Genomic DNA, 25,353 nt, shown 5'->3' with positions numbered 1-25,353 from the left:
ACTAAAACATCATGACCAAGACAACTTATACAAAGAAGGGTTTGTTTTTGGCTTAAGGTTTCAAATAGATAAGTGTCCATCACAATTGGGGATAGTAAAGTGGCAGCAGGCAGGCAGATGTGGTTGCAGAATAGCTTGAGACTTCACATCTTGCACAGCAAACAGGAAGCAGAGAGAACGTCCCTGCAAATGGTGCATGGTCTTTGAAGCCTCAAAGCCTGTATCCAATGACGTACAAGGTCCGGCAAGCTGACACTTCCCAATAACTAGGGACCAAGTCTTCTATTGCCTAAGACTTATGTTGGACACCTCATTAGAACCACACACTTTCATTCACTAAATATAATTTTAACAGTTGTTTTAAAATCTTTTGTGTCCTGATTGTCATATATTGTTTCCTTAGAATTGATCCTGTTTGCTTATATTTCCTCTTGGGACTGGTTGACTCTTTGCTGTTCTTGTGTGCCAAGTCACTTTGGTCTATATGATAACCAGTATATATGATAGATTGTTAAGGCTAGATTTGGTCTGGTTTTTCCAATGTTTTATGTTTTCAGTCAACAATTATCTAACCCAGACTAAATCTACAAAGTCTTTGAGATGGGAGTACAGATAACTGCTTGGGGAAGGTGGCTGTTGTCTGGTTGGAGTGTTTGGTTGGTTGGCTGGTTCTGGCCAGTTCTACTACTTATAATATGCTCTATGTATGTATTGGTTCACAAGTGGGACATAGAGTTTGGTAGGGAAAAATAATTACATTTTTATCTTTTTTGTTTAATATAACTTCTAGAATTTGGGTCATAGTTTTGTTAAATGAAAATATGAGTATTTGAATTATAATCTCCTATTTTATAAATAAGTATAAAAAACTTCTGTTACTTTTCTCTTTTATAGATCGAGCTGGGAGCATTAGTACTCTTGATTCATTAGACTTTGCAAGATATTCAGATGATGGTAACAGGGAAACAGATGAAAGAGTGGCAGGTAAGTAAGACTAGAAAGATAGATTTGGAGTCTTTCACTTTCCAGAAATAATAAAAAGACCTGAGGAATTACCTTCCTCCTACCATTCTAATGTTAAAATACCTAATTATTATACAAAGTTGTGTTACTGATTTATTTCCTTGGCGATACCCCAGCTTTCTGTTCCAATAGCATTAGGAGTTTTAATATAAACCTACAATTTGCTGAATTTTTCTTGTAGCAAGCTGTTAACAACTGCTATAAAAACAGCTTTATGTTTTCATTTGCATAGTTCAAAGGTAACTAACTGTACCTTAGCCTCATTCCCTTGATACTCCCAGCCAAGGCTAACATTGACATATGTCTATCAGTACAACTTTGGAGTTTTCAAAGCTAGTTGAAATATCTCTGTTCTGATTATTAGGTTAAAAGTTGCCTTGATTTCTGTGAACACGCCATAACTCTCACAGTTGTTTCCAGAAATTCTTGATTTTCCGGTGGTATCTGGTTCAACAGGGTCTTCCGGAACCCTGCCCATCCTAATAGAATAATACCTTTTCTAATTGCTTACTCAGTCCAGTTTCCTCCATTCCCATCCCCACCCACTTCCTCACCAGTCCTTCCAGATACATGTCAGTCACCACTGGATCTGTGGGGACTTCTGAGAACCAATTTGTCTTATACTGTTTTCTGTTAGTACCATTTGACGCCAGTGAAAATTTCCTCAGAATCTACCGCAGAATTTGCCAGTGAAGAAACTATGGCTCTTTGAGTGCAAATGTCTCGTTCTTCAGGGTTATGGCTTTCTATCATTGAAGTCATTCTACTTAGTGTTATAGGAATTGTTTTTATAAGACTTTGGCCAAGAGCGAGACATTGAAAGCAGGATTTAAGCTTCAGTGGAATGTAGGCATTCCTGAGACAGTAAGGCCATACAGGTAGACAGAGCCGTGAGGGCAGAATGAGTCTGGATCTACATCTATTATTAACAGACTTCCTTGCACTTAACTGGGACAAGTTTGTTAAAGCCTACACAATGCTGACCTACTGTAGTCATTATAATACAAATAATCAATTCCTGGGGCTGGAGAGATGGCTCAGTGCTTAAGAGCACTGGCTGCTCTTCCAGAGGATGCAGGTTCAGTTTCCAGAACCCACATGGTAGCTCACAACTGTCTGTAACTACAGTTCAGGGGAGTCTGACTTCCTCACACAGACATAGGTGAAAGTAAAACACCAATGCACATAAAATAAAAATAAATAAATAAATAATTTTTGGAAAGACCTCGCTTGCTTCAATCTAAGCACTGATGTTTATTGTCTCATTGTGGTAGATCACCTACCGACAAGAAACTAAGGCCCAAGGAGAGACTGTACTAGACTTGAGCAGTGGAGGTAGGATTCAACTCCAAATAGCCTCACAACAGGGCCCACAACTCATTAGACTGTATGCTACATCTTGATGTGAAGGATTAGGTTTGACCTAATTAAAAATTCCATTGCAATATGCGATTTCCATTCCTTGCCTAAGACTAGAAACTTGATATTTAAAAATCACAGTATTACGTAAGTTAGGGGAGAGTAGAATGATTGTTTTTAGTTCAACCAAAACTAAGAAAACTCAACAGTATAAATAATAGTAATGTTAATTTAATGAAAAGGTCACTGGAAGAATTTGTGACCTTATTTTTTATGGCTACTTTGTTGTGAGCATAATTTCGCAACAGTCATCAAAACGACAAATCAAATTAGCCATAGTAGCTAACCACTATACTCTAGCACTTGGAAGCTGAGGCAAGAAAATTGCCCTTGATGTAAGACTAGGCTGGGTTGCACAGTGAGACCCTAACTAAAGAGAGAGAATGAGAAAAAATAAAAACCTTATAGATCACTTCTCTAATGTCTAAATTAGCAAATCAAATGGTAGGTTAATTGAATAAGCACAGGATTGGTTTATCCTACTGTATCATTTGCACAGTAGTATTGTTATATAATTACATAGTAAATATTTTATGTTATATAGTAAATATGTGGATTTCAAGGGAATTTTTGTTGTTTGAGATGGGTTGATTCTCATGCATCATAGACTATCCTGGAACTCAGTAAGTAACTGGGAATGACCTTGAACTCTGACCTTCCTTGCCTCCACCTCCCAAGTGCTGGGGTTACAGTTGTATCCCACCACTACTTAGGTTGCTGGACTGGGAATCAAATACAGGGCTATAGCCTCAAGATTTTGTTTAGTTTTTTTTAGAGTCAATATAACAGGTTTTACATGTATATCGTTACATGTTAAAAAATAACTCTTATGTTCCTTAATTTCCATTTGAAGTTAGATCCCATTAGTTTGAACCTGAACAAAGAGTTTCTTGTTATTTAGATTTTTTTTATTTCTGATTAGCAGAAAGCATTGTTAAGAAACAAACTCTGGAGCATTTCATCTTCCTCTGTGAGTGAGAAGGTTAGGAATCTCTCCTCCAGCTGCTTCCTGATGGAGGAGTGGACCTCATCCTTCACACTTTGGCACAAGGAAGAGTAGGATGTGGGACTGAAGGGTTAGCTCAGCAGTTTAGAGCACTGGCTGTACTTCCAGAGGATGCAGGTTCCATTCCCAACAGCTACTTTGCAGTTCAAAGCAGTCCAGTCTGTAGCTCCCATCCCAGTGGTTCCAGCTCCCTCTTCTGGCCTCTACAGGCACCAGCAATGCACATGGTACCAGACACTTGTGCAGGTAAAATACCTGTACATAAATAGTTAAAACAACAACAACGTTTTGAATGTGACAATTTTGATCTTATGTTTTTAATCTAAATAATATATTCTACCTCTAACTTGGGGAGATAGCCATTTTTTTATTATTGTACTCTGCTGATATGCTAATAAATATCTTCATCTTCCTTAGAGAAAGAACACATTAGTCTAGAAAATGGTTTTTAGTCTTGAACCAAACATGTGAGGCTTTAACAAATTAATCACATTCTCCAAAGATTTTGATTTTTTTTTTTTTACTAATTATTTGTAGTAATTTAAAAGCAAATCAATAGGCAAATGGATGGAACTAGAAAATACCCTGAGTGAGATAACCCAACCACAAAAGAGCACACATGATATGCACACACTGATAAGTGGATACTGGCCCAAAAGTTCCAATACCCAAGATACAATTCACAGACCACATGAAGCTCAAGAAGGAAGATCAAAGTGTGGGTGCTTCAGTCCTTCTTAGAAGGGGGAACAAAATATTCACAAGAGGAAATATGGAGACAAAGTGTGGAACAGAAACTGAAGAAAAGGCCATCCAGAGACTGCCCCATCTATCCCATATACAGTCACCAAACCCAGACACTGTTGTGGATGCCAAGAAGTGCTTGCTGACAGGAGACTGATATAGCTGTCTCCTGTGAGGCTCTGCCAGAGCCTGACAAATACAGAAGTCGATGCTTGCAACCAACCATTGGACTGAGCATGGGGTCCCCATGGAGAGTTAGAGAAAGGACTGAAGGAGCTGAAGGGGTTTGCAGCCCCATAGGAAGAACAAACAATATCAACTAACCAGACCCCACAGAGCTCCCAGGGACTAAACCACCAACCAAAGAGTACACATGGAGGGACCCATGACTCCAGCCACATATGTAGCAGAGGATGGCCTTGTTGGACATCAATGGGAGGAGAGGCCCTTGGTCCTTTGAAGAAGGCTTGATGTCCCAGTGTAGAGGAATGCCTAGGTGGTGAGGCAGGAGTGGGTAGGTGGGTGGGTGGAGGAACACCCTCATAGAAGCAGGAGAAAGGGGGATGGGATAGGGCGTTTCCGGAGGAGAAACTGAGAAAGAGGGTAACATTTGAAATGTAAATAAAGGAAAATAGCTAATAAAAAAAGATAAAAATAATAAAAGTGAATCAAAAGACCATGATTCAGGAAAGATGGTTGTCCTGTCGTCTGTCATTAGATCATATAGAACCCTCAATAATATAAATAACACAGATCCAGAATCAATTGTCCTATCAATGTGGATCTTTTCTAACCTTTAAGAACCTGTTGATGGGTTTTTTTTGGGGGGGGTGGGTGGGAGGAGGATTGTTTGCTTTTATTTTTTTATTTATTTTTAAATGATGCAGGTCTCAGGTAGCCCAATGTGTAGCTGAGTCTGGCTTTCAACACCGGATCTTCCCACCTCTACCTCCAAGAATATTGCATTGGTGACAAACATCACCATACTTGAACAGCTGTTGATATTTATAGGACAGATATTATATTTATTTTCTTATCACCTTTCTGCTATGTTAAAAATCTGCCTATAGAGGGTTTTTTTGTTTTTTTTTTTTTAATAGACACCCCATCCTCATCCCCAGAGATTGGATAGATGGATTTAGGATTCATTCATATGCCTTCTTACTGAGCCCTCTCCCCAGGCTTCGGGGAAGACTCTAAATGTTAGGCATTCTGCTCAGTGTTGATAGAAAATATTTTATTTAATACTGTTAACAGTCTTGTGAAATAAGTAATGAAATCTTTAATTTTTAAACTAGTAAAATGATACCTCAAAGATTTGCCAGTAACAGAACACAAATAAGTTTTATTTCCAAAGCCTACAATGTCTGTCTTAGTATAAGCTGTACCTCTGAAAAAGTGTACACTTTTATGGATATCAGAATTTCATTTTTCCTAAATGAAATTAATTCAACTTAGTCACTTTATTTTCAAAGAGGTAAAAGACTGAAGCTTTTTATAGTTGGCATTTTTTTCATTGAATTATAACTTTTAAATTGAACTGTACAACGTGGGGTTTTCCTCGGTCTTCACATGAACGTGTCTTTGTACCTTCACATGCAAGCATGCTTACACAATTATTCAATTCATTCAATGCGTATACATTGAACTATATATGCATAAAATTGATACTAACATGTCAAAACAAGTAAGCTGAATTCTGATTTCCTTAACAAATGACTAAAGCTTTTTTAAAGATAAGATAGATTCATGATATTTGAATTGCTGTTACTTAGCTTATTTTATGCATTTTGAACATAGAAGTGAGAAGTAATTTTTGCCATCAAGGAATTTGTTCCTTGTTGCAAGAATGCTTTGGAATTGATGACAAGGGCTTTGATCACTTTAGAACAGTGGTGGGCTTACCTTGCAACCATAAGGACCTAAATGGAACTGTACAAGCTTCATTCTCAGTACCCATTAAAAAAAAAAAAATTTAAAAACAGGTATGCATAGTGTCATGCAGCTATAATCATAGTGCTGAGGAGAGGTCCTGGGGCTCTCTGGCCAGCCCACCCAGCCTACTTGAAGAGTTCCAGGCCAATAAGAGACTGTCAGAGAACAGGGTGGATTACACCCTAGAAACAACTCGGACATTATCCTCTGCCCTTCACATGCAGCAAGTGTCTTTGGACTTTCCCACACAAGCTTGTGGACACAGGTATTCACACAGGAGAACCTGCTTCACAAAATCTATCTTTTAACATCAGAGTTGCTAGTTTTCTTCTTGTATTTCTGCCTGCTAGGGTAAAACTTCTGTGTTCACACACTGATGCAATCCAGAGAGCTACAAAGCTGCTTGCTTGCTAATTTTCAGGGAAAGATCCTGCTGAATGCTGGAGAAAGGAGTCATTGCTGATCAATTCAACACATATTTATTGAATCTTCACTCTGTATTCCAAGCGGTGTGTTGTTCTAATGTAAAATGACTCTCAGATCTTGCCTATGAAGTCATCAGTCCCTATACCCTGAATAACAAATGCTTAGAATCATCCACAGCTTTGCTGTTCCTCGATTAATGGCCAAGACTATATCTGTATCCCATTGCCTTAGTATCTTCTCTGTTCTGCTTGTTCTATTGAGACAAATCTATGTGAACTAGGTTGGCCTCAACTTTATGATCTTCTTCCCTTAGCTTTCTGAGTGCTGCAATTGCAAGCGCGCACACACACACACACACACACACACACACACACACACACACACACACACACAGAGAGAGAGAGAGAGAGAAAGAGAGAGAGAGAGAAAGGTTTTTTTTTTTTATTTTATTGAGACAGGGTCTCACTAGGATAACTTTGGCTGTCCTAGAACTCACTATGTAGACCAAGCTGGCCTCAAACTCACAGAGATCCACCTGCCTCTGCCTCCCAAATGCTGAGTTTAAAAGCATATGTCACCATTCCTGGCCAGGGATTTCTTCTGAGAACCCAATTTCTCTTATTTTGTATATCTTTCTAACAAAAAGTATATATGTGTGTTCTTTTCTACTAGCAGAACCTTTGATTTTATCTTCTTATATTGAACTTGATATATGAATCTTATATTTAGATATTATTTAAAGTTGGATTGGTATTTCAACAAGGTTAGATATAGCATTAGTGAAATTGATTTACCTGTAGTTTGTTACCATGAAATTAAAGTAGTGTTAGAAATAGGAAAAAAAAATATTGTAATGGGTGGTTATATGTAAGTTAAAAATAAAGGTAATGTTCACTAAATTTTTGTAGATTTCAGATTTCAAAGGTGTATCTCATGACAGTGTTAGTTTCACAAACAAAAGGGTAGAGGGTGGGGCTCGTGGGTAGGAAAGTTTAGAAAAATGAGATTTTCGGCAGAATATTTGTGTTTGATATTTGAATATCTTAATATTAGCATATTATTCATTAGTATTAATAGTATAGTATTAGTAATTATTAATATATAATGTCACAGAAGTTTGGCATTTGAGTAGTTACAGAGATAATTGAGATGAATTGTTAGTTACTAAAGGATTAGAATCAGTATGATGTGGACACTAATTGATGGCAGAATAAAGACAACATGTTTGTGATAAGTAATCTTCAAGTTTCCCTTAGTTGACTTCCAGACTAATCCAGTGGATGGATGTACCATTAAATGGGAGAGAGACTACTAAGGAAGACCAGGTGTAGAAGGAGACGATGCAAATTCAGTTAGGGCCAAATTCAAAACTTAGGAAACATTCAAATGGGTATGTCTAGGAAATAAGAATATATTTGGCAAAAGAGTTTTAAGATTGTGATCATCAAAGCCACAGGCATGCATGTCATGGGTTAGGTAACCTGAGAAAAGGCCCAAGGGTGATAACGAGAGAAACCAACTTCAAGATAAGTGATAGAGGAATCTGAACAGAAAGAACAATGAGGGCAAGGGTTTTCTTCTTCCCTAAAGGCTTGGAGGGTCTCGTGTCAGCATGAGTTAAGTTGAAAACAAGCACTGTACAGTAGTAGTTGTGGGTTGGGACCTAGGTTGATTTTAACATTGCTTATATTGACTTAAATGTTAAAACTGTAAAGTAAAACTGTAACAAGTGCTGTTAATATGTACGCATGTTTGTAGTTATTACATTTAATCTCATGAGATCACTTAGTGTGGGATGGGCAAGTACAATGAGTAGATTGGTTGTTGGCTCCTATAGCATTGTATACACACACACACACACACACACACACATACACCCCTTCATATACTTTTAGAAAGAATGGTGATTTTAAGAACTGCTTAGAATTTGTTCCACAAAGTTTATCTCCTTACAGGGTATTCAGTTTGTACTTCAATCCAGTGTTTTAGGAGACAAATTCATGTATGTATAAATAATGTGTGGCATTAAGAATCTTTCTTGACAGTGGGAGAGAGAAAGAAAATACAAAGTATACATATATAAAATTGCCAGAAAATCAAATTTTAAACTTTTAAGGAAAAAGATTATATTATAAATTCTCTCAAATCTGTATTTGCTTGGTTATATTCTACCTTTTATAGAGATGTGCTATAGCTTCAAGCATAAAACTCTGTCTTTTAGAACCTGTATTGTATACTAAGAAACATGCAGCAGAGTGAATTCATTTTGGAAGTCTGTCTTTTCAAAGCATTGGTATCTTCTAATGACATTTGGCAATATGTATGTAGATGTTTGTAAAATTATAAATTCTTGCCGTCTGACATGGGTTTTCTGGCTTTCTGTGCCTATTCACTCTTTGTTTTGTTCCTGGTCACCAGTTTAATTTGAGCATTTCCCACTTTGTGTTTTAACCAGTTTCCTCCCTTTCCTCCCTCCCCCCTTTATTCCGTCATTCTGGTGTAGGGCATTTCTGATCTGCAATTGTTCTGTAGTCTATTTTGGATACTTTTAGGTGATATTGAGAGCATAATATATATACTTTTATCTTATGCATAGTCTAGTTAGGTACTTTTTTTCAAAATTTCATAGAATTTTCAATTTTTTTTAAATGAACAAATTTCTACATAAACATATTCAGTTATGTAAATAATCTGACTTTAGCAAAAACTCTTAAAGTACTTCAAGTAATTGCAGTTCAGGGGAAATGTCTTATCTTTGCTGCACAGAAGTGTTTGCAGATCAGCTTTGCTGACTACCAACGGCACCCAGTGACTCGGTGCCATCATAGCTGTGCTTTCATTGCTGCTGCAGCTAAACTGTGCATCAAAATAAATGGCTGTCATAGCTGTGACTCAACTACATCCTAAGTTTTTATTGAACACATGCAAACTGAGTGAATCCTAATTTTTCCATATATTCTTAAAAGTTTTCTTATATCTGATGCCATCTCATTTTTTTTTTCTACCAGTCAGGGCAAAGTTGCTTTTCTTAAGGTGAAAATTAAATTCCTTAGTTTTTATGGAAGTCTGTAATTACCATCTGTGACAAAGATCAATTAATTTCCCTAGAGTTTTAATTGACAAAAGTAACTCCTGCACAATATCTATAAATTTTAAGAAAACTTCATAATCAAGATACATGCAGTTCAATCTTGTTCGTGATAAGTAATGCACAAAGCTTAATAAGAGATTTTCCCAGCATTTGTGCTATCTTACAATCAGACTGTATGGTAGTAGGAGAAATTTTTAGTTTACTAATCTCTCTTGAAAGAAAATAATTTATTTGAAGACCTATTAGAACTTTTAAATTCTACCTAATCTTACCTCGCACAGCTATTTTAGAGGTGATTGGTATGTGTGTAATATTTGCTTTAGGATTAAGTCATTTCAAGTTTTAAATGAGAACAGAACTAAAACATTTAGACCTTTTTATGTATGTCTTTAACCTATCTGCTTGTTTTTAGAAAACATGCTTCCTTGAAGGAAAATGTGTAGACTACACCATTTGTTACACATTTAAATGTAACTCTCAACAAGCAGTCTAGCCACTAATGTTTCTACAGTTACAACATTCGAAACTGTACATTTCAAAGTAACTTAAATAGCTTTTTTAAGGCTTGTTAGTTAATTTTCATATAAGTTTTACCTTCCTCCAAAATTATGTTAACCAAAAATATTGCATTACATTTTCTTACCCAGATTGGTTAAAGCAGAAGTACCCAGATTATTAAATTTTCAATTACCTCAATAAAAGTATTGTATTTTTAATAGCTGTATTCCTTGTCAGACAGCTAGAACATATACCCCTGCTCTGCTAAAACTATGGAAAATGATCACCAGTTTGCTTGCAAATCAACTCTGCTGCATGCGTTCACAAGTTTCATAAAGGTTGCATGCTTTCTGTTTTCAATACAAATTGTGTTTTTTTTCATACCCATCTTTGCTTTTTATTTTTTTTATTTTTGTTTCCCTTTTCTTGGTTGGATGCCTGTGTGTGTTTAATCCAAATCCCTGTCCAGTCCTGGAGTTTGAACTACGGAAAGCCAAGGAGACCATTCAGGCCCTCCGAGCCAACCTAACAAAGGCTGCAGGTGGTGTACATAAAACTTTTTGAGCCTTTTCCCACTTTTACAATGTAGAAGTAGCTGGACTATTTTTAAATATATAAAATAGTAAAACATTATCTCATTTTATCCTACCAGAACATGAAGTTCCTTTACAGGAACGAAAAAATTACAAATCAAGTCCTGAAATTCAGGTGGGTAATTATCTTTGGTATAACATCTTCAGTACAACCCAAGTGTCGAAGGGGCAAAACTTACATTTTCCCATCTGTCTTTTACTTTGCTTCCAGGAGCCAATCAAACCTCTTGAAAAGAGAGCTCTCAACTTCCTAGTCAATGAGTTTTTGTTGAAGAATAACTACAAGCTTACATCAATAACCTTTTCAGATGAAAATGATGATCAGGTAAAGTTACTGTTTTAAGTAATGTCTACTTTTAATCTACTTTTTCTCTAACTTGATTTTTAACACTTATGCCTGCAGTACCATGTGGGTAGTTTCTAAAATCAAAGCAGGTACTATTCAGTTTAGTATTCAGTTGGCTCACAGACCTTTTGTATTTAAACAAACCTTTTAAAATAAAGACTAATCTTTCTTTCCAGGTAGCTTTTTACAGCCTGATAGTAACCGTATAGCCCCTTCATGTTTGTGTTCATTCATAAAGTATATTTTTTAAGACTGAATAATTACTTGGTCCTATTGATCAGTGCAGACTTAGAAATTGAGTTTAACTATAAAAAATTTCTTAACACTGTATATAATTCAGATGTTCAATAGCAATGGTTGGAGGGGTTTTTGGTTGGTTGGTTAATTGTTTTTGGTTTTTTATGTGGGTTTTTTTTTTTTTTTTTTTTTTTTTTTTTTTTTTTTTTGTTGGTTGGTTGGTTGGTTTGGTTTTTGTTTTGTTTTGTTTTGTTTTGTTTTGTTTGAGGCAAGGTTTCTCTGGGTAGCCCTGCTGTCCTGGAATTTAAACCAGGCTGTCCTTGAATTCAGAGATGCACCTGCTTCTACTTCCCAAGTGCTCAGATTAAATGCTGGGCTTAAAGGCGTGAGCCACTACCACTTGGCTGCAGAATACTTTGAATGACTATATATACAATTCATGTATACATGTATCTATTTGGTTCTCTGAATAGGAACCAGTTTTTCTTCTGTTAAAATAAAGACAAAGAAATGATCACTTTATTATCATCTCTCACTCTGGAAATGTGACAGCTTACTGTCCTGTGGGTCTGCTTGAATCTTAGACGTTATAGAAGTGGATGCCAAAGAATTTATTATGAAGAAAGCAGAAGGCTGTCATTTTTATCTTTATTTATTCACTTACTTTTGTGGTGTTAGAGATTGTACCTTACACATACTAAGCAGACACCCTACCTCTAAAGCTGCATCCTCACCCCCAGAGGCCAGAATTTTAAGTGAAAATTATTTAGTCTTTTTGCTTCATAAAATATCCTGTGGATATTTTTATAGAAGTGGAAGTTCTCTAAAAGGACATAGCTGGCCGGGCAGTGGTGGTACATGTCTTTAATCCCAGCACTTGGAAGGCAGAGGCAGGAGGATTTCTGAGTTCGAGGCCAGCCTGGTCTACAGAGTGAGTTCCAGGACAGCCAGAGATACACAGAGAAACCTTGTCTCAAAAAAAAAAAAAAGAAAAGAAAAAAAAAGGACATAGCTGTTTATTTACTTCCTCAATTATCATTATATTTGTCAAGACTTAAATGTGATATGGTTAATTGTGTATCACTTAATAATACAGCACTTTCTGAGACTAGTAGCAGTCATTCAGTGATTAGACCACTGTGGAATTCATTGTTAAAAAAATATATTTATGGAGAGTCAGCAAAGTACTGTAATTCTGTTGTGATGTCATTCATATAAGAAGTCTATCTGGTTTTGATACAGTATGTGACTTATGCTTATAAATATTTAGTTATCACATGGTAGCTTTACTGAGCTTGTACTATGCAAAAGACATTAAATATTTACCTAACATGATTGCTGTGGGTATAATTTAAGTTAATCATGTAGCTGGGCGGTGGTGGCGCACGCCTTTAATCCCAGCACTTGGGAGGCAGAGGCAGGAGGATTTCTGAGTTCGAGGCCAGCCTGGTCTACAGAGTGAGTTCCAGGACAGCCAAGGGCTACACAGAGAAACTCTGTCTCAAAAAACAAAAAAACAACAAAAAAAAAGTTAATCATGTTTTTATCATTAACTTAACAAGGTGGAAAGGGTGAAAGAAAAACAACAGAGAGGACAGGTCAAACAGAATACAATCTCTTTAAGCCTAGACTTGTCGGTTTTAACTTTTAAATACAAATAATTGATCCTGCTCAGTTAAGAGGCAGACAGTATCAGAGATGTCAGCAGTACTCCCTCAATATGTGACAAGGACATAGCTTAATAGGATATAGAGGCTCTGTGGTCTTTCATCAGTTGATTTGACATTAATGAAAATGGAAGTGGAAAGGAACTACAGTAGCCAAAGCAACTTTGATAAAGAACAAGGAGGAGTTGAATCACTACCTTCCAGCCTTAAAAGATAAGACTGAAAACATAATATGTTGTTATGTAGACAGGTACAGCAAGGAACCTATTCCAGTGTGACCCAGAGGTAGACATGTACATGGCCTGTTGATTTCTCACAAGCGCAAACTTAATCCCATACAGGAAAGGTAGCCTTCCTAAAAGTGGTATAGAAAAATATGGTGTCCATGTGCCTTCCAAGTCGGCTTGAACCACCTTCTATATCATGTGAAAACTAACTCAGAATGGATTTAATATAACCTGTAAGGCTTATACAGGCAAATGGAAGTGGGGTAAATCTTCAGTTTTGACAGGTAGATAAAATTTCTTAGATATGACACCAAATCACGGTGTGCTTCAGATGTACTGTCATCCAAATGTTTCTAATTTGTAAAAGACACTCTTTGCTGGTAAGATGTCTCAGCAGATCAGTGTGCTTGCCAGCAGGCCTGGCAACCTAACTCTGATCCCCAGAGCCCAGGTGAAAATGGAAGGAAAGAACTGACTTCTATGTGTCCTATGACTTCCGTACTCAAGCCATGGCATGCATGCACAGACACATACATTATGGAAACACATGATAATAATAAATTCTTGAGGCTGGAGAGGTACCTCAGCAGTTGAGAGCTCATGCATTGTAGACAGGCATCAGAGCACTGAGCTCCATCCCAGTCCATCTTTTATAGATTTAGCTTTAAAAAAAATAGACCAACATCTTATCATCTAACAGAATTAAACAGAAAGCATTAAATTGTAAGAATAATAATTGTGCAGTGTTAGAGTAACTAGAAGAGACACTTTGGGTTTTGTTGTTGTTTGCTTTTGGTTTGGTTTGCTTTTTGGAGACATGGCGTCACTGTGTAACCCTGGTCAACCTGGAACTCAATACAGGCTAGCTTCAAACTCACAGATCTATGGACTTCTGCCTCCTTTGTACTAGAAATAAAGGTATTGCACCATCATCCTACCCAGCACATTTAAACATTATAATAAAACTATTATCTTTGGTTTTCCAGGGTGGTAATACACAAAATGCAAGATAAAATTACCTAAAAGGTTTTTCTTAATTATTATTTTTAATTACGTGTGTGTGTGTGTTTCGTGTGTGTGTGTGTGTGTGCATGCTTGTATATGAAAAAATCAGGGAACAGATTTCTGAAGTTTGTTTTCTATCTCTACCATATTGGTGCCAGGGATTGAAATCAGGTCATCTAACTTGGCAGCAAGTGCCTTTGCCCACTGAACCAGCACACCAGCTTCTTAAAGGTTGTCTGTTGTTGTTGTTGTTGTTGTTGTTGTTGTTGTTGTTGTTGTTGTTGATCTAATGGTTGTTTTATTTGTGTTTTATTAGGATTTTGAATTATGGGATGATGTAGGATTAAACATTCCCAAACCCCCAGACTTGTTACAACTTTACCGAGACTTTGGAAATCATCAAGTGACTGGGAAAGACCTTGTGGATGTGGCCAGTGGAGTGGATGAAGATGAATTAGAGGCTCTTACACCAACTGTAGGCAGTGTCCCTCCAGCTCTTGATACTCCCCTGCCTGCAGAGGTGAGCAGTACCAGCTGAGCCCTCGTTTCCACACAACATATTTATGTAAAAGTGTTACTGTGAGATCCTGAGCTTCTGCTTCTTTTTCCTGCTTTGATTTTTAGAACTCCTTGCTAGTACAGAAATTAGAAGATAAAATTAGTTTATTAAATAATGAAAAATGGTCATTGATGGAGCAAATCAGAAGGCTTGAAAGGTTAGTACTTAGTTGTTATTTCTAAGTCTTAAAGTTTGTGTTGACATTGGCAGGTTATATAGCTATATGAAGCAAGATTTCAGTAGTAAGGCTTAGTATTTTTACATGGCTATTATTAAAGCCTTCTAATTATTTTCTGTATTTAAAATAGCAAAATATCTCCTTTCACCAGTAAAAATAGATTGATGTGGTATTCTTACACTTAAGAAGTTAGATATTTTAACTTGACCTAAGTCTTGTCAGTTTCAGTAAAGTAACTCCAAATTAGTGGCATTCATATTTAACCATTTATTACTTCATTTACTTTTTATAATGCTAAGTGGGTTTGATGGGGTGATCTCCCTATTTCAAATGGAGATTTCTCTAGAGCAGGCTTTAAGGCCATTGTTTGTCCCCCTGGTTGATGGTTTGCAGCTACAGTTTTAGGACTAGGAAGCTTCAGTGACTCTTGTACAGTAGAGCCTGGTCACTCAGCAGCTAATTGACTTTAGTATGTTCTGCTGTATTCACCCCTTATCTGGAGGTGGATACTACTGTCAAAGCTTTCAAAACTGAAATTGTTTTCTGGGCATTTTCTTTCTTCAGTGAGATGGACATTCTCAAAACTGAACACTTTACCACCCCAGCAGTTGGTGATTCTGTTCAGCCTTCCTTGGTTTGGTCTTCCCCAAAAGATTCTGAAGACAATAAACAGAGCCCAGTTGCAAATAGTTCAGACCAGGAAAAAACAAAGGATGTTCATCTTGAAATACCAGATGGAGCTGATTCCTTTATTCCTAAAGAGAATTCATCAGATTCTTTCCCCACGAAGGAAAGAGAAGAGCTGCCACCTTCTTCTGTATCAAGTAAAACCACTCTCCATTTCGATCAGCCCAATAGGTTAGTGTGCATGCTATGCTTTGACCCATGTCTTTCATTATTGTGTACTGGCAGGCTGGAAGAACTTCAGTTCACTTTTGGGACACCTTTTGCAGAGTTACAAATTTTTATAATTTATATGCTTAGCACATAGGCAGAATATATATCTCAAAACAGGACAAATAATCATTAAATTATATCAAAGAGAACAAAACAATAAATTGACAAGTTCTGTCTTCGTTAAGCGCATAAGGCCAGTAATGAGTAGGCATTAAGTGCTTGGCCTTCCCCTCCATGCTTCTTCCTGGTTTTTTCTGTTATCAAACTCAGATTTTAGTGCTGCATAGTTGCCTCGCTATAACAAAACAAGAAAAATAGTTTTGTTCTTAATCCTTTTTTCTATATCTGTTTCATTACTAGTAATGTACACTAATATTCTCTTAATTCGCTTAATTTTTGCTGGATTATAGTATATAAACTCAGAAAGTGAAAAAATTATAAACTATGGCTGGCATCCTTTGTGATCTAATTATTCAGTAGAGAAAACAAAGCATACATTTTAAATATTTTCAATTGTAACTTGAAAAAAATACTGTTAAGAGACTATTTACTGATTTGTTTTTCATACATATGTGCTTAGTGCATATCAGCTCACTTACTCCTATATTGTACTTTTGGCCACAGACTTGTTTAAAAAAACAAGCACAGTATACTCAACATTAGGATATAATTTTTAAATCATGGCTGATTTGCTTTAGATTTACAGATCTTCTTTATCAGTGAGAAATACTGGATTTGTTTGCATAAGAAGCTTTCAATTCAGGAATCACAGCCTTCTGTACCTATCAGATATAGTTATCTTTGTGTATATGGAGCTTACAAAATTAGAATAAGGTGTGCAATGCTCAAAGAGTTTGTTTCTAATGTGGATGAGATAAAAATCAGGGAAATGTATATTGTGGTGCTCAGTGGTAATGGCTCTTGTAAAGTCCTTCTGTATAAGAGCATCTGTATAGTTCTTTTATCCTCTGAAGATAGTTGGTATTATATTCACTCAGTGGGTCATAACTATGTCCCAGGCTGTGCTACAAAGAATACATTGGCAAGTGAGACACACTGAAATCCTTTCGTTCACAAGCATTACAGTATGAGAGAGAGCCAGTGAAACAATTAAACTAAAGCATGAAAAATAAGAGAATAGGTCTTGCTTTGAGAACACATAATCAAAGCACCCAACCTAGTTATCAAACAAAAGGGTTTCATTGAAGAAATGCCATCTAATCTAAGTTTTGGAGGCTTAAGTAAGAGTTAACTAGGCAAAGAAGTCAGAGGATGAGTGGGTACAGAGTGTCGGGAATGAAAATAGAAGAAACAGATTTGCAAGATAACTAAAAGCTGGAAGGTTTATTGGATTTGAAGTGAAGAGAAAGGAATGAGTCCAGTGAAGTTTAGAGAAAGTCTGGTTTGTGGTTTCTGGTTTCAACAAGTGAGTAGATTGGGGCCCCTTCCACATAGAGAGTGTGGCACTGCATAAAAGAGCAAGGGTACAAGCAAGCATGGGGACATCTCTCACTCTGTAATCATGGGATTACTTACGTGCGACTTCGTGGTGCCTACTAAGTACAGGTTTGTTTGGGATTTTTTGTTTTGTTTTGAGGGGTTTTTGTTTGTTTGTTTGTTTGGTTTTGGGTTTTTTGGGGTTTTTTTTGTTTTTTTTGGGGGGGGGGTTGGGTTGGGTTTTTTTTCCCCCTTTGGTTTTTTTGGTGGTGGTGGTAGTGGTGGGGTTTTTTGTTTGGTTGGTTGTTTGGTTGTTTGGTTTGGTTTGAGTTTTGGCTTTGGCCCTGTCTTTGTAGATGGAGCACATGAGCAACCCGTAGTCAACTTTATGAATACTCTTTCATAAACATCAGTGTTGTAGAAACAAAGATAGACTTGACTATTCTTATTAAATGTAAAAGTAAGTTAATATTTTCTATTGCCCGTCCAATGTTTTTCCTTTAAATTACATCAGTAATATTCACTGCCTTCTTTTATAGTTTTTAATGTAGGTTAAAATGTGTCATTATAGATCAGCACAGTTCCAGTGCCTTTCTAGCTTTGTGTCTTGTTCAACCTTAGTCAGCTTTGCTGAAGCCATAGAAAATGGAGAATGGAGATACTCTGCAGTTTAGGTTGCAGAAATATTTTCTGTAATTATGGATTACTGTACCACTTAGTGTGTAATCCACTGACACTTTAAGGGTATCTTAGTCAGGGTTCTATTCCTGCACAAACATCATGACCAAGAAGCAAGTTGGGGAGGAAAGGGTTTATTCAGCTTACACTGTCCACACTGCTGTTGATCACCAAAGGAAGTCAGGACTGGAACTCAAGCAGGTCAGGAAGCAGGAGCTGATGCAGAGGCCATGGAGGGATATTACTGGCTTGCTTCCCCTTGCTTGCTCAACTTGCTTTCTTATAGAACCCAAGGCTACCAGCCCAGGGATGGTACCACCCACAAGGGGTCCTCCCCCCTTGATCACTAATTGAGAAAATGCCTGACAGCTGGATCTCATGGAGGCATTTTTCTCAACTGAAGCTCCTTTCTCTGTGATAACTCCAGCTTGTGTCAGGTTGACACACAAAACCAGCCAGTACAAAGGGCCAATTGTTTAAATGGCACCAGGCTATTTATTTGCAGTGGTCAGTGTTTTTCTCTTAGATTGTATCCATTAAGTCTGGTAGCTGAAAAATCCTGGGGTAGGATTAGTGTATCGAAGTGAGTTTCCATATGCAGAGATGCAGCTTCCTTCCTCCTGAGATAGCAGTGCTAATTCTTGGGTACTCTCTTTTTTTCCGGTTATTTTCTTGAAGGAAGTTGTCACCTGCTTTCCACCAAGCACTACTCTCTTTTTGTCGAATGTCAGCAGATAGTCGGTTAGGATCAGAGGTGAGTTTATATTATGGATTTCATAAAACATCTCTACTTTTGGGGAGGGTTGTTTATTTGTTTTCTTGCTTACAGGGTTTCATGTAAAAAGGTTTATACTGTGATTCCATTGCAGTGGAAAATCTGTTATTTAAAAGCAATTTTTAAAGAAATAGTACCTAAAATTTTAAGCACTAAGGAAGGCAGCTGATTATTGGTTCACTTGCAGTCTAGAAAACTTTATTATAAAATTAGGTCATCTTTCTTGGGCCACTCATGATGCACTTCATCATGTATGCTCCTGGCATGGTTGTAGCTTTTGGGGGATATTTTTAAGAGAAAAAGCAAACAAATAAACAGTCATTGAGGAGGCCCCATTTCTGGACTATCCCTGCTTCCCAGAACTGAAACACAGTAGCCCCAGGTCTCACTGCTATTATTTTTTTTTTAACGATATTTTATCGTATCTTTTAAGTAAATATTTCTTTTTCCTGGCATGTAGAATTGTACATGTTCATGCACATTGTGACATTTAGATATATCAGTGTACAAGGATCCATTGGAATAGGATGACTAACATCTGTCATTTCAGATAATGTGTGTTGGACACGTTCAAAAATTATAAATTATCTCTATAAGTTAATTTGTAATATTAAATTTGTTATTGATGACCATAATTACCCTACTGTACTAGCTTCCTACCTGCTAACATAGACAACTTTTTGTGTTGTCCTTAGCAGCTAGGGATATAGCTTAGTAGCAGGCACTTGCTTAATGTGTGTTAGCTCCAGCATGAGAAACATTAGACATTATCCCTCATACCCGGCTTACCCCTGTTACTACCATATTTACTCCATGACTGCCCTTCAGATGTGGTGTTTTCTGGGGCAGTCATATTATTATCAGTATAAATTACAATTCTCGAATATGTGTTTACATCAAGGTGACAAGAACTAAAATATAAACTTTTACCCACCTTTTTGCACAAAAGTCCTCCACAGTCTTTTAACTGTTTGGTTTTCTAGGTGTCTAGGATTGCAGACAGTGAGAAAAGTGTTATGTTAATGCTGGGTCGCTGCCTGCCACACATTGTTCCTAATGTGCTGTTGGCAAAAAGAGAGGTAAGACACATAGAAGGGTTTTCATCCCAGTAGTCCCATCATGTGGTCCATTTTTGTCATTTTGAAGTTTAGTGTTATATTTTTATTTTGTTAAGTCTGTTACTTGCAATCATATTCTTACTTTTGTGCATGCATCTCTGCTCCTAGAGAATGGTTTTACACCTCTGTCAGGTGAGTTCAGTAAACCTGCATGGTATTCATGGTTTCCAACTTTGCTTAAAGCCTATTATTAGCTTCTGCAGTTGCTATTACTGTAGGTCCATTTACGTGTCATGAATGTAGTCATCTTCACATTACCAAACACTAATTGATTTTTTTTCTGTTCTTTTGATGTCTTTGATATGTCTACAAAAGTTGACACTCATTGAAAAGTAACAAAGACTAATAACTTCTAATATACCTTTTCTCTAAATGCATTTGTAACTGCCTGTTATAAATGTTAGTTTTATTATATTTGTTTGACAATAAATTATCTTATAATGATAAAATAGTGGTGATAGAAATTATGATAACCTTTTAAGGTTTCTTTTAAAGGTTTTTTTTTTTTTTTTTTTTTTTTTTTTTTTTTTATTTACATTCTTGACAGATGCTTTAAATATCCTGGATAAAACTACAAGTACATTTTAATACATGTGACCTAGACCAAGAGCCCAGAACATATTGGAAGTTATCTTTATAGTTATAAATTATTATTATGTATTTATATATATTTATCCAATAAAGATTAAAATATAAAGTTTTAAAATGTTTTTGTCATTAGCATGTTAATGTTTACCACTAATTTTACTCTTGATCATGGGACCTACAGTATGATAGGTACATAATGCATTTGCAAAGCCCATTTAAAGCTGACCTTAGTTATCTATTTAATCAAAAGAAATTTGTACTGATCCTCAAGAAAGGGTATTTAGGGCTTTGAACATTTGTATTCCTATAGGTATTTTTAATTCTCAAATAAATTCAAACTATTTTTGCTGGGGCTGTATTTTTATCTAGTTTTAAATTATTATAATACTATGAATGGAAGTTTTCTGGATCTTGAAGGATCAGTGTCCAATTTCAGATTGTTTTGCAGTTCTGCCTGGCAGGATGGTGTTTGAGCTTTTCCCTTCTCGGCTTGTAATATCGTCTGTGTTATGAATTACTGTTTGCATCCTACTTGTTCTTCCTCAGTAGTCCTTAAGTGTTACTAAACCTGACTCTTATAAGATCAGTTTTGCCTATTTTATTTCCCATATTAATTATAAAACACTTCTGTAACTAAAATCTGATTGTACTGCATGAAGTATTTATAGATATGCATCATCAATAATCAGATACTCTGTGTGTGTGTGTGTGTGTGTGTGTGTGTGTGTGTGTACATAGCCATGTATACTTGTCTGGCTGATTTTAATTTTTTTATGTTTGAAAACTATTGAATGTTCTTAAAGGTTTATGAAGAACTGATCCTTTTTTTTATATAATTATTTTTATCTTATTCCATTCCATTCAAATTGTAGTTTCTCAAAATTAAGTTAATAAATAATAAAGTGTCTATCAGCTTGGCTTAAAACAAATCTCTGGGTGTAGAAGAACAAAATCTTAGAGCATGTGCTTATTAGCACCCATGAGGCTCTAGGTTCAGTCCCCAGTACCACCGTAGGGAAAAGAGAGGCAAAACTTGTTTTTATTATATCCCCGGCATTGAATTCATTTTTATATTTCACTTGTTTAAGTCTATATTTTTAAAGAGCTCTTATGATTAAAAGATTGATATTTAAAGCTTATTTTCCAAAGTTTGTATCTCTTTTATCAACATAAGCATAGTTTAAAAGTTTAGTCAACTATTGATCATAATAATATTCTGATTATATTACAATACATTAGAAACAGGGTTTAAGACTTTTATAAGCAATATATTAACACGGATTAACTTTTTAAGTAACAAAATGTAAACAACACAAACCGTTTTTCCCCATTCCACATATAATTTTACTACTAATATTTTTTCCAAGTCCTTTGAACATTTTTAACTAGACTATCATCATATGTTTTAGCTTTAACAGTATAGGTCTTCATATATTCTGGATATGAAATCCTTATCACATATGACTTGCAATCATTTTATAGTCTAACCTTATATTAAGATTATTAAGGTGACATATGTTCAAGAGAAAAAGTTTTGCCTGTTGAAGGCATTTGCTACTGCTGTTGACAGTCAGCTGGCTATAGATGGTTTAGGTCTAGAATCTCATAAATATGTATATGCTGCTTATCTTTAAACCACACCCACAGTGTTTTGATTACTCTAGTTTTTAGTAATTTTAAATAATTAGGACATCTGAGTCTTCCAATTTTACCTGTTTCAATATTACTTGGTTATTTGGGGACCCTTGCATTTATGTAGTTTAATGCTTAGCTTCCTTTTCTGTAAAAGCAGGTCATGAGAATTTTGAAAGAAATTACACTGAATCTGGAAGTCACTCTGTAGACCAAGCTGACCTGGAGCTCAGAGATCCACCTACCTTTGCCTCCTGAGTAGTGGATTAAAGGCATGCTCAGCCACTGCTCAGCTTGTGCCATGGCTTTCATTTCCTCATCAGTACTTTAACTTCTTTGATTATATTTCTCCTTAGCATTTACTCTTTTGGTTGGTGTTACTAATGGAAATATTTTATTAAATTTCTTTTTAGATTATTCATTGCTACTATATAGAAATTTGAAAATATCTTGTAACTTTATGTGAATTTGCTTTCATTGTTAATAGTTTTTTATGAGTTCTGTGGTGTCTTCTGTATGTAGAACCACAGAATCTACAGAGATAATTTTGGAGACTTAAGTACCCTTCACTTATTTCCATGTTTCCAATACTCTGTGTAGGATTAGGAATAAATTTTGAGTGGCAGTCTTTTTAGGAAGCAATATACCTTTGTGACTGATCTAGTATGAGCAGAGATGCTCTCAGGCTTTTTCTTTAAGTATTATGTTAGTGTGAGATTTTATTTTAATGCCCATTACTAACTATGTTGAGGGAATTTTCTTCTGAGTTTTTTTTTTTTTTTTCTTTCTTTCTTTTCAGTTAAGAAAAAGCATTAAATTTGGTCATGTGCTTTTTTCATATGTATTAATGTGATATTGATTTTTTTCTTTGTTCTATATTTATTGTATATTGATTGGTTTTATGTTCATTCTTGACCTGCTGGAGTATAGCCCTTTGTGGTTTGTAACCTTTTTAATGTACTATTGATTGGACATTAGTATTTTGTCGAACATTTTTATGCTTGTATTAATAAGAGATACTGGTCTAGTGTTCTACTCTTGTTTTTTTACTTTGGGTAGCTGGCATGATAAATCTTCATAGAATGTTCTGGGGACTACTTACAGCTCTTCTTCCCCTCAGCCTCCTCCACCCCCCATATTTATTAGTTTAAGTGGGATTGATGCTGAAAAGTCTCTGATGGTGGACCTTCTTAGTTTGGAAACTTTTGGTTACTGACCCTCTTTACAACATCTAAACATGCATTTTGTTTTTAGATCCTTTTTAGATGCCTATCCCCTTCTGACCTAGTACAAATGCACACTATTTTTTCAAAATTTAAAAGTGAGGCTATAGAGATAGCTAAACAACTTAAGAGTACTTGTTGCGTTTTCCCATACCCTGAGTTCAGTTTTCAGCACCCACATAAGGTGGTTCACAGCTGTCGGAAACTCCAGCTCCAGGGACTCCAGCTCCAGGCTTCTGGGTGTACACACATACACATACTCTTGACATATGTTTATCCAGATATACAAAAGTTTTAATTTTTTTTTGATCTTTAAAAAATATTTATGATTCTTGTTTCTTTGAAGTGTGAACACAGGATTGGAAAGATGGCTCAGTGAATAAAGTGATTTCCCTTGTATGCCTGACAACCTGATTTATGATGCCTAGAACCAATTTAAAAACCAGACATAGATCTGGTGGTCCTGGCTTATGCCTTTAATCCCAGTGCTCAGGAGGCAGAGGCAGGCAGATTTCTGCATTCGAGGTCAGCCTGGTCTAGACTGAGTTATACACAGCCAGGGCTATACAGAGAAACCATGTCTCTGACTGCATGTGGTTGGGGTGAGGTGGGGGCCAGATGCTATAGTACATGTGACTATAATCTCATTCCTATGGAGAGATAAGAAGTAGAGACAGAAAAATCACCAAGAAACATATGGCTCCCTGAAACAGTGAGTCCCTGACTCATGGGTGATGACTAATACCAGAAGTTGTCCTCTGGCTTCCATACTTTTGCTATGGCAAGTTACAGACACACATACTCATGCACAAAGAGAGACAGACCTACAGACACAAAGTGCTGAGGGGATGGTTTGTTTGACAAGAAAGCAGGAGGATCAGAGTTTGGATTGCCTTGAATAAAATCCCAAGCCTTGAGACATATGACACAAGATCTCTGACACAAACTGGCCATATGGTCAAACTGTGAGTTTGATCAAAAGACCCTACCCTAGGTATTGATGCAAGGAAGATACCATGTATCAATTTTGGGACCCACACATACCCCACATGCATACACATGAAATGAAGTGGGTAGTTGAAAAGACACGGATAATTTTTCTTACATGGTGGAAATTAGGATAATTTTTCTTACATGGTGGAAATTACCTTTTAGATTTCATGTTATTAGAGTTATAATTACCATAAATATTTTCTTAACAAGGATGGTTATGATTTTACTTTGTGTAAAATATCAAGTCCTTAAATGTCTGAAAATGACACTTTATATATAACTCTGTTACTTTTGAAATATTTAAATTAAATTTTACAAAGACATTTTTTAACAGCATCACCTTATCTGCTTAGAGAAATTTAGCTGTCTTTTTTTTTTTTTTTAGATAAAGCAATCAGAATTACAATGAAAGTTTCAAAGAGCTAGAGTTCTTGAATTAGAGGAAAGATGGAAAAAGAGAATCCTGATCCAGTTTATGAGTGAATGTGTTAGGAGTAAAATGATGGACGGTAACTCTGAGGTGTGGATGTGTTAGTGCTTCAGAGACACAAAGGGCATGGCATGCATCTATAGAATTCAGTATTTCAAGGGTAGTGTAAGTAGAAGGAGGGAATAAGGAACTGACAGAATTGGGATTGGTTGAGACCAGCCCCGCTTATTAGCAGGTAAAATTCTAGTGGTGGTCTGTGCCATTTCTGTTAACAGACCTCTCAGTGTTTTTAATCATTATTTCTATCAGCACTGTGTCTGAGAAAGAGGCTAGCTGGCATACCGTCTCTGCTGAGTTGTGTATGTCACAGCCATTAATGTATCAAAATATACCCGGTTACCATGGTGCAGAGCATCAACCAAAAATTATTGGCAGTGATTTCTCATATATTGCAAATTTCACTACAAAAAATTAAATAAGATAGAAATTATTAACAGTTATCATTTTAGCAAACAGAAAGTAGGTTTATTTATTGTTTGTTTTGTTTTTTTTAACAAATCCCAGAATCTTAATTTTTTTAGAATAAAGAGAACCAGACTTCAATGATTTTCTTCTCTTGTTTCAATTT

At 36.1% G+C, this 25,353-nt stretch overlaps 1 protein-coding gene across 10 annotated transcripts in view; it reads left to right on the top strand.

The window, feature by feature from the left end:
- The window catches only part of Relch (RAB11 binding and LisH domain, coiled-coil and HEAT repeat containing), an 86,778-nt gene that overhangs the window by 10,026 nt on the left and 51,399 nt on the right, over nucleotides 1-25,353 (top strand). For 5 of the 10 annotated variants that reach the window (XR_013113040.1, XM_076941694.1, XM_076941696.1 and 2 more), the window contains exons 2-11: nucleotides 895-984; nucleotides 10,612-10,683; nucleotides 10,795-10,850; nucleotides 10,947-11,060; nucleotides 14,534-14,737; nucleotides 14,842-14,933; nucleotides 15,519-15,812; nucleotides 18,645-18,720; nucleotides 19,725-19,820; nucleotides 19,968-19,991. Coding sequence is in view for 9 of the 10 variants with exons in the window: in XM_076941694.1 (XP_076797809.1) it covers nucleotides 895-984; nucleotides 10,612-10,683; nucleotides 10,795-10,850; nucleotides 10,947-11,060; nucleotides 14,534-14,737; nucleotides 14,842-14,933; nucleotides 15,519-15,812; nucleotides 18,645-18,720; nucleotides 19,725-19,820; nucleotides 19,968-19,991 (1,118 nt within the window). In the remaining variant the exon portion in view is untranslated. Of the gene's footprint in view, nucleotides 1-894; nucleotides 985-10,611; nucleotides 10,684-10,794; nucleotides 10,851-10,946; nucleotides 11,061-14,533; nucleotides 14,738-14,841; nucleotides 14,934-15,518; nucleotides 15,813-18,644; nucleotides 18,721-19,724; nucleotides 19,821-19,967; nucleotides 19,992-25,353 lie in introns of those variants that run through there. The other 5 variants (XM_034512981.2, XM_034512982.2, XM_076941697.1 and 2 more) reach the window with 4 other exon arrangements.

The sequence above is a fragment of the Arvicanthis niloticus genome, chromosome 10 (assembly GCF_011762505.2).
Source record: "Arvicanthis niloticus isolate mArvNil1 chromosome 10, mArvNil1.pat.X, whole genome shotgun sequence".
NCBI lineage: Eukaryota > Metazoa > Chordata > Mammalia > Rodentia > Muridae > Arvicanthis > Arvicanthis niloticus.
This window is presented reverse-complemented; position numbering and strand designations above follow the sequence as displayed.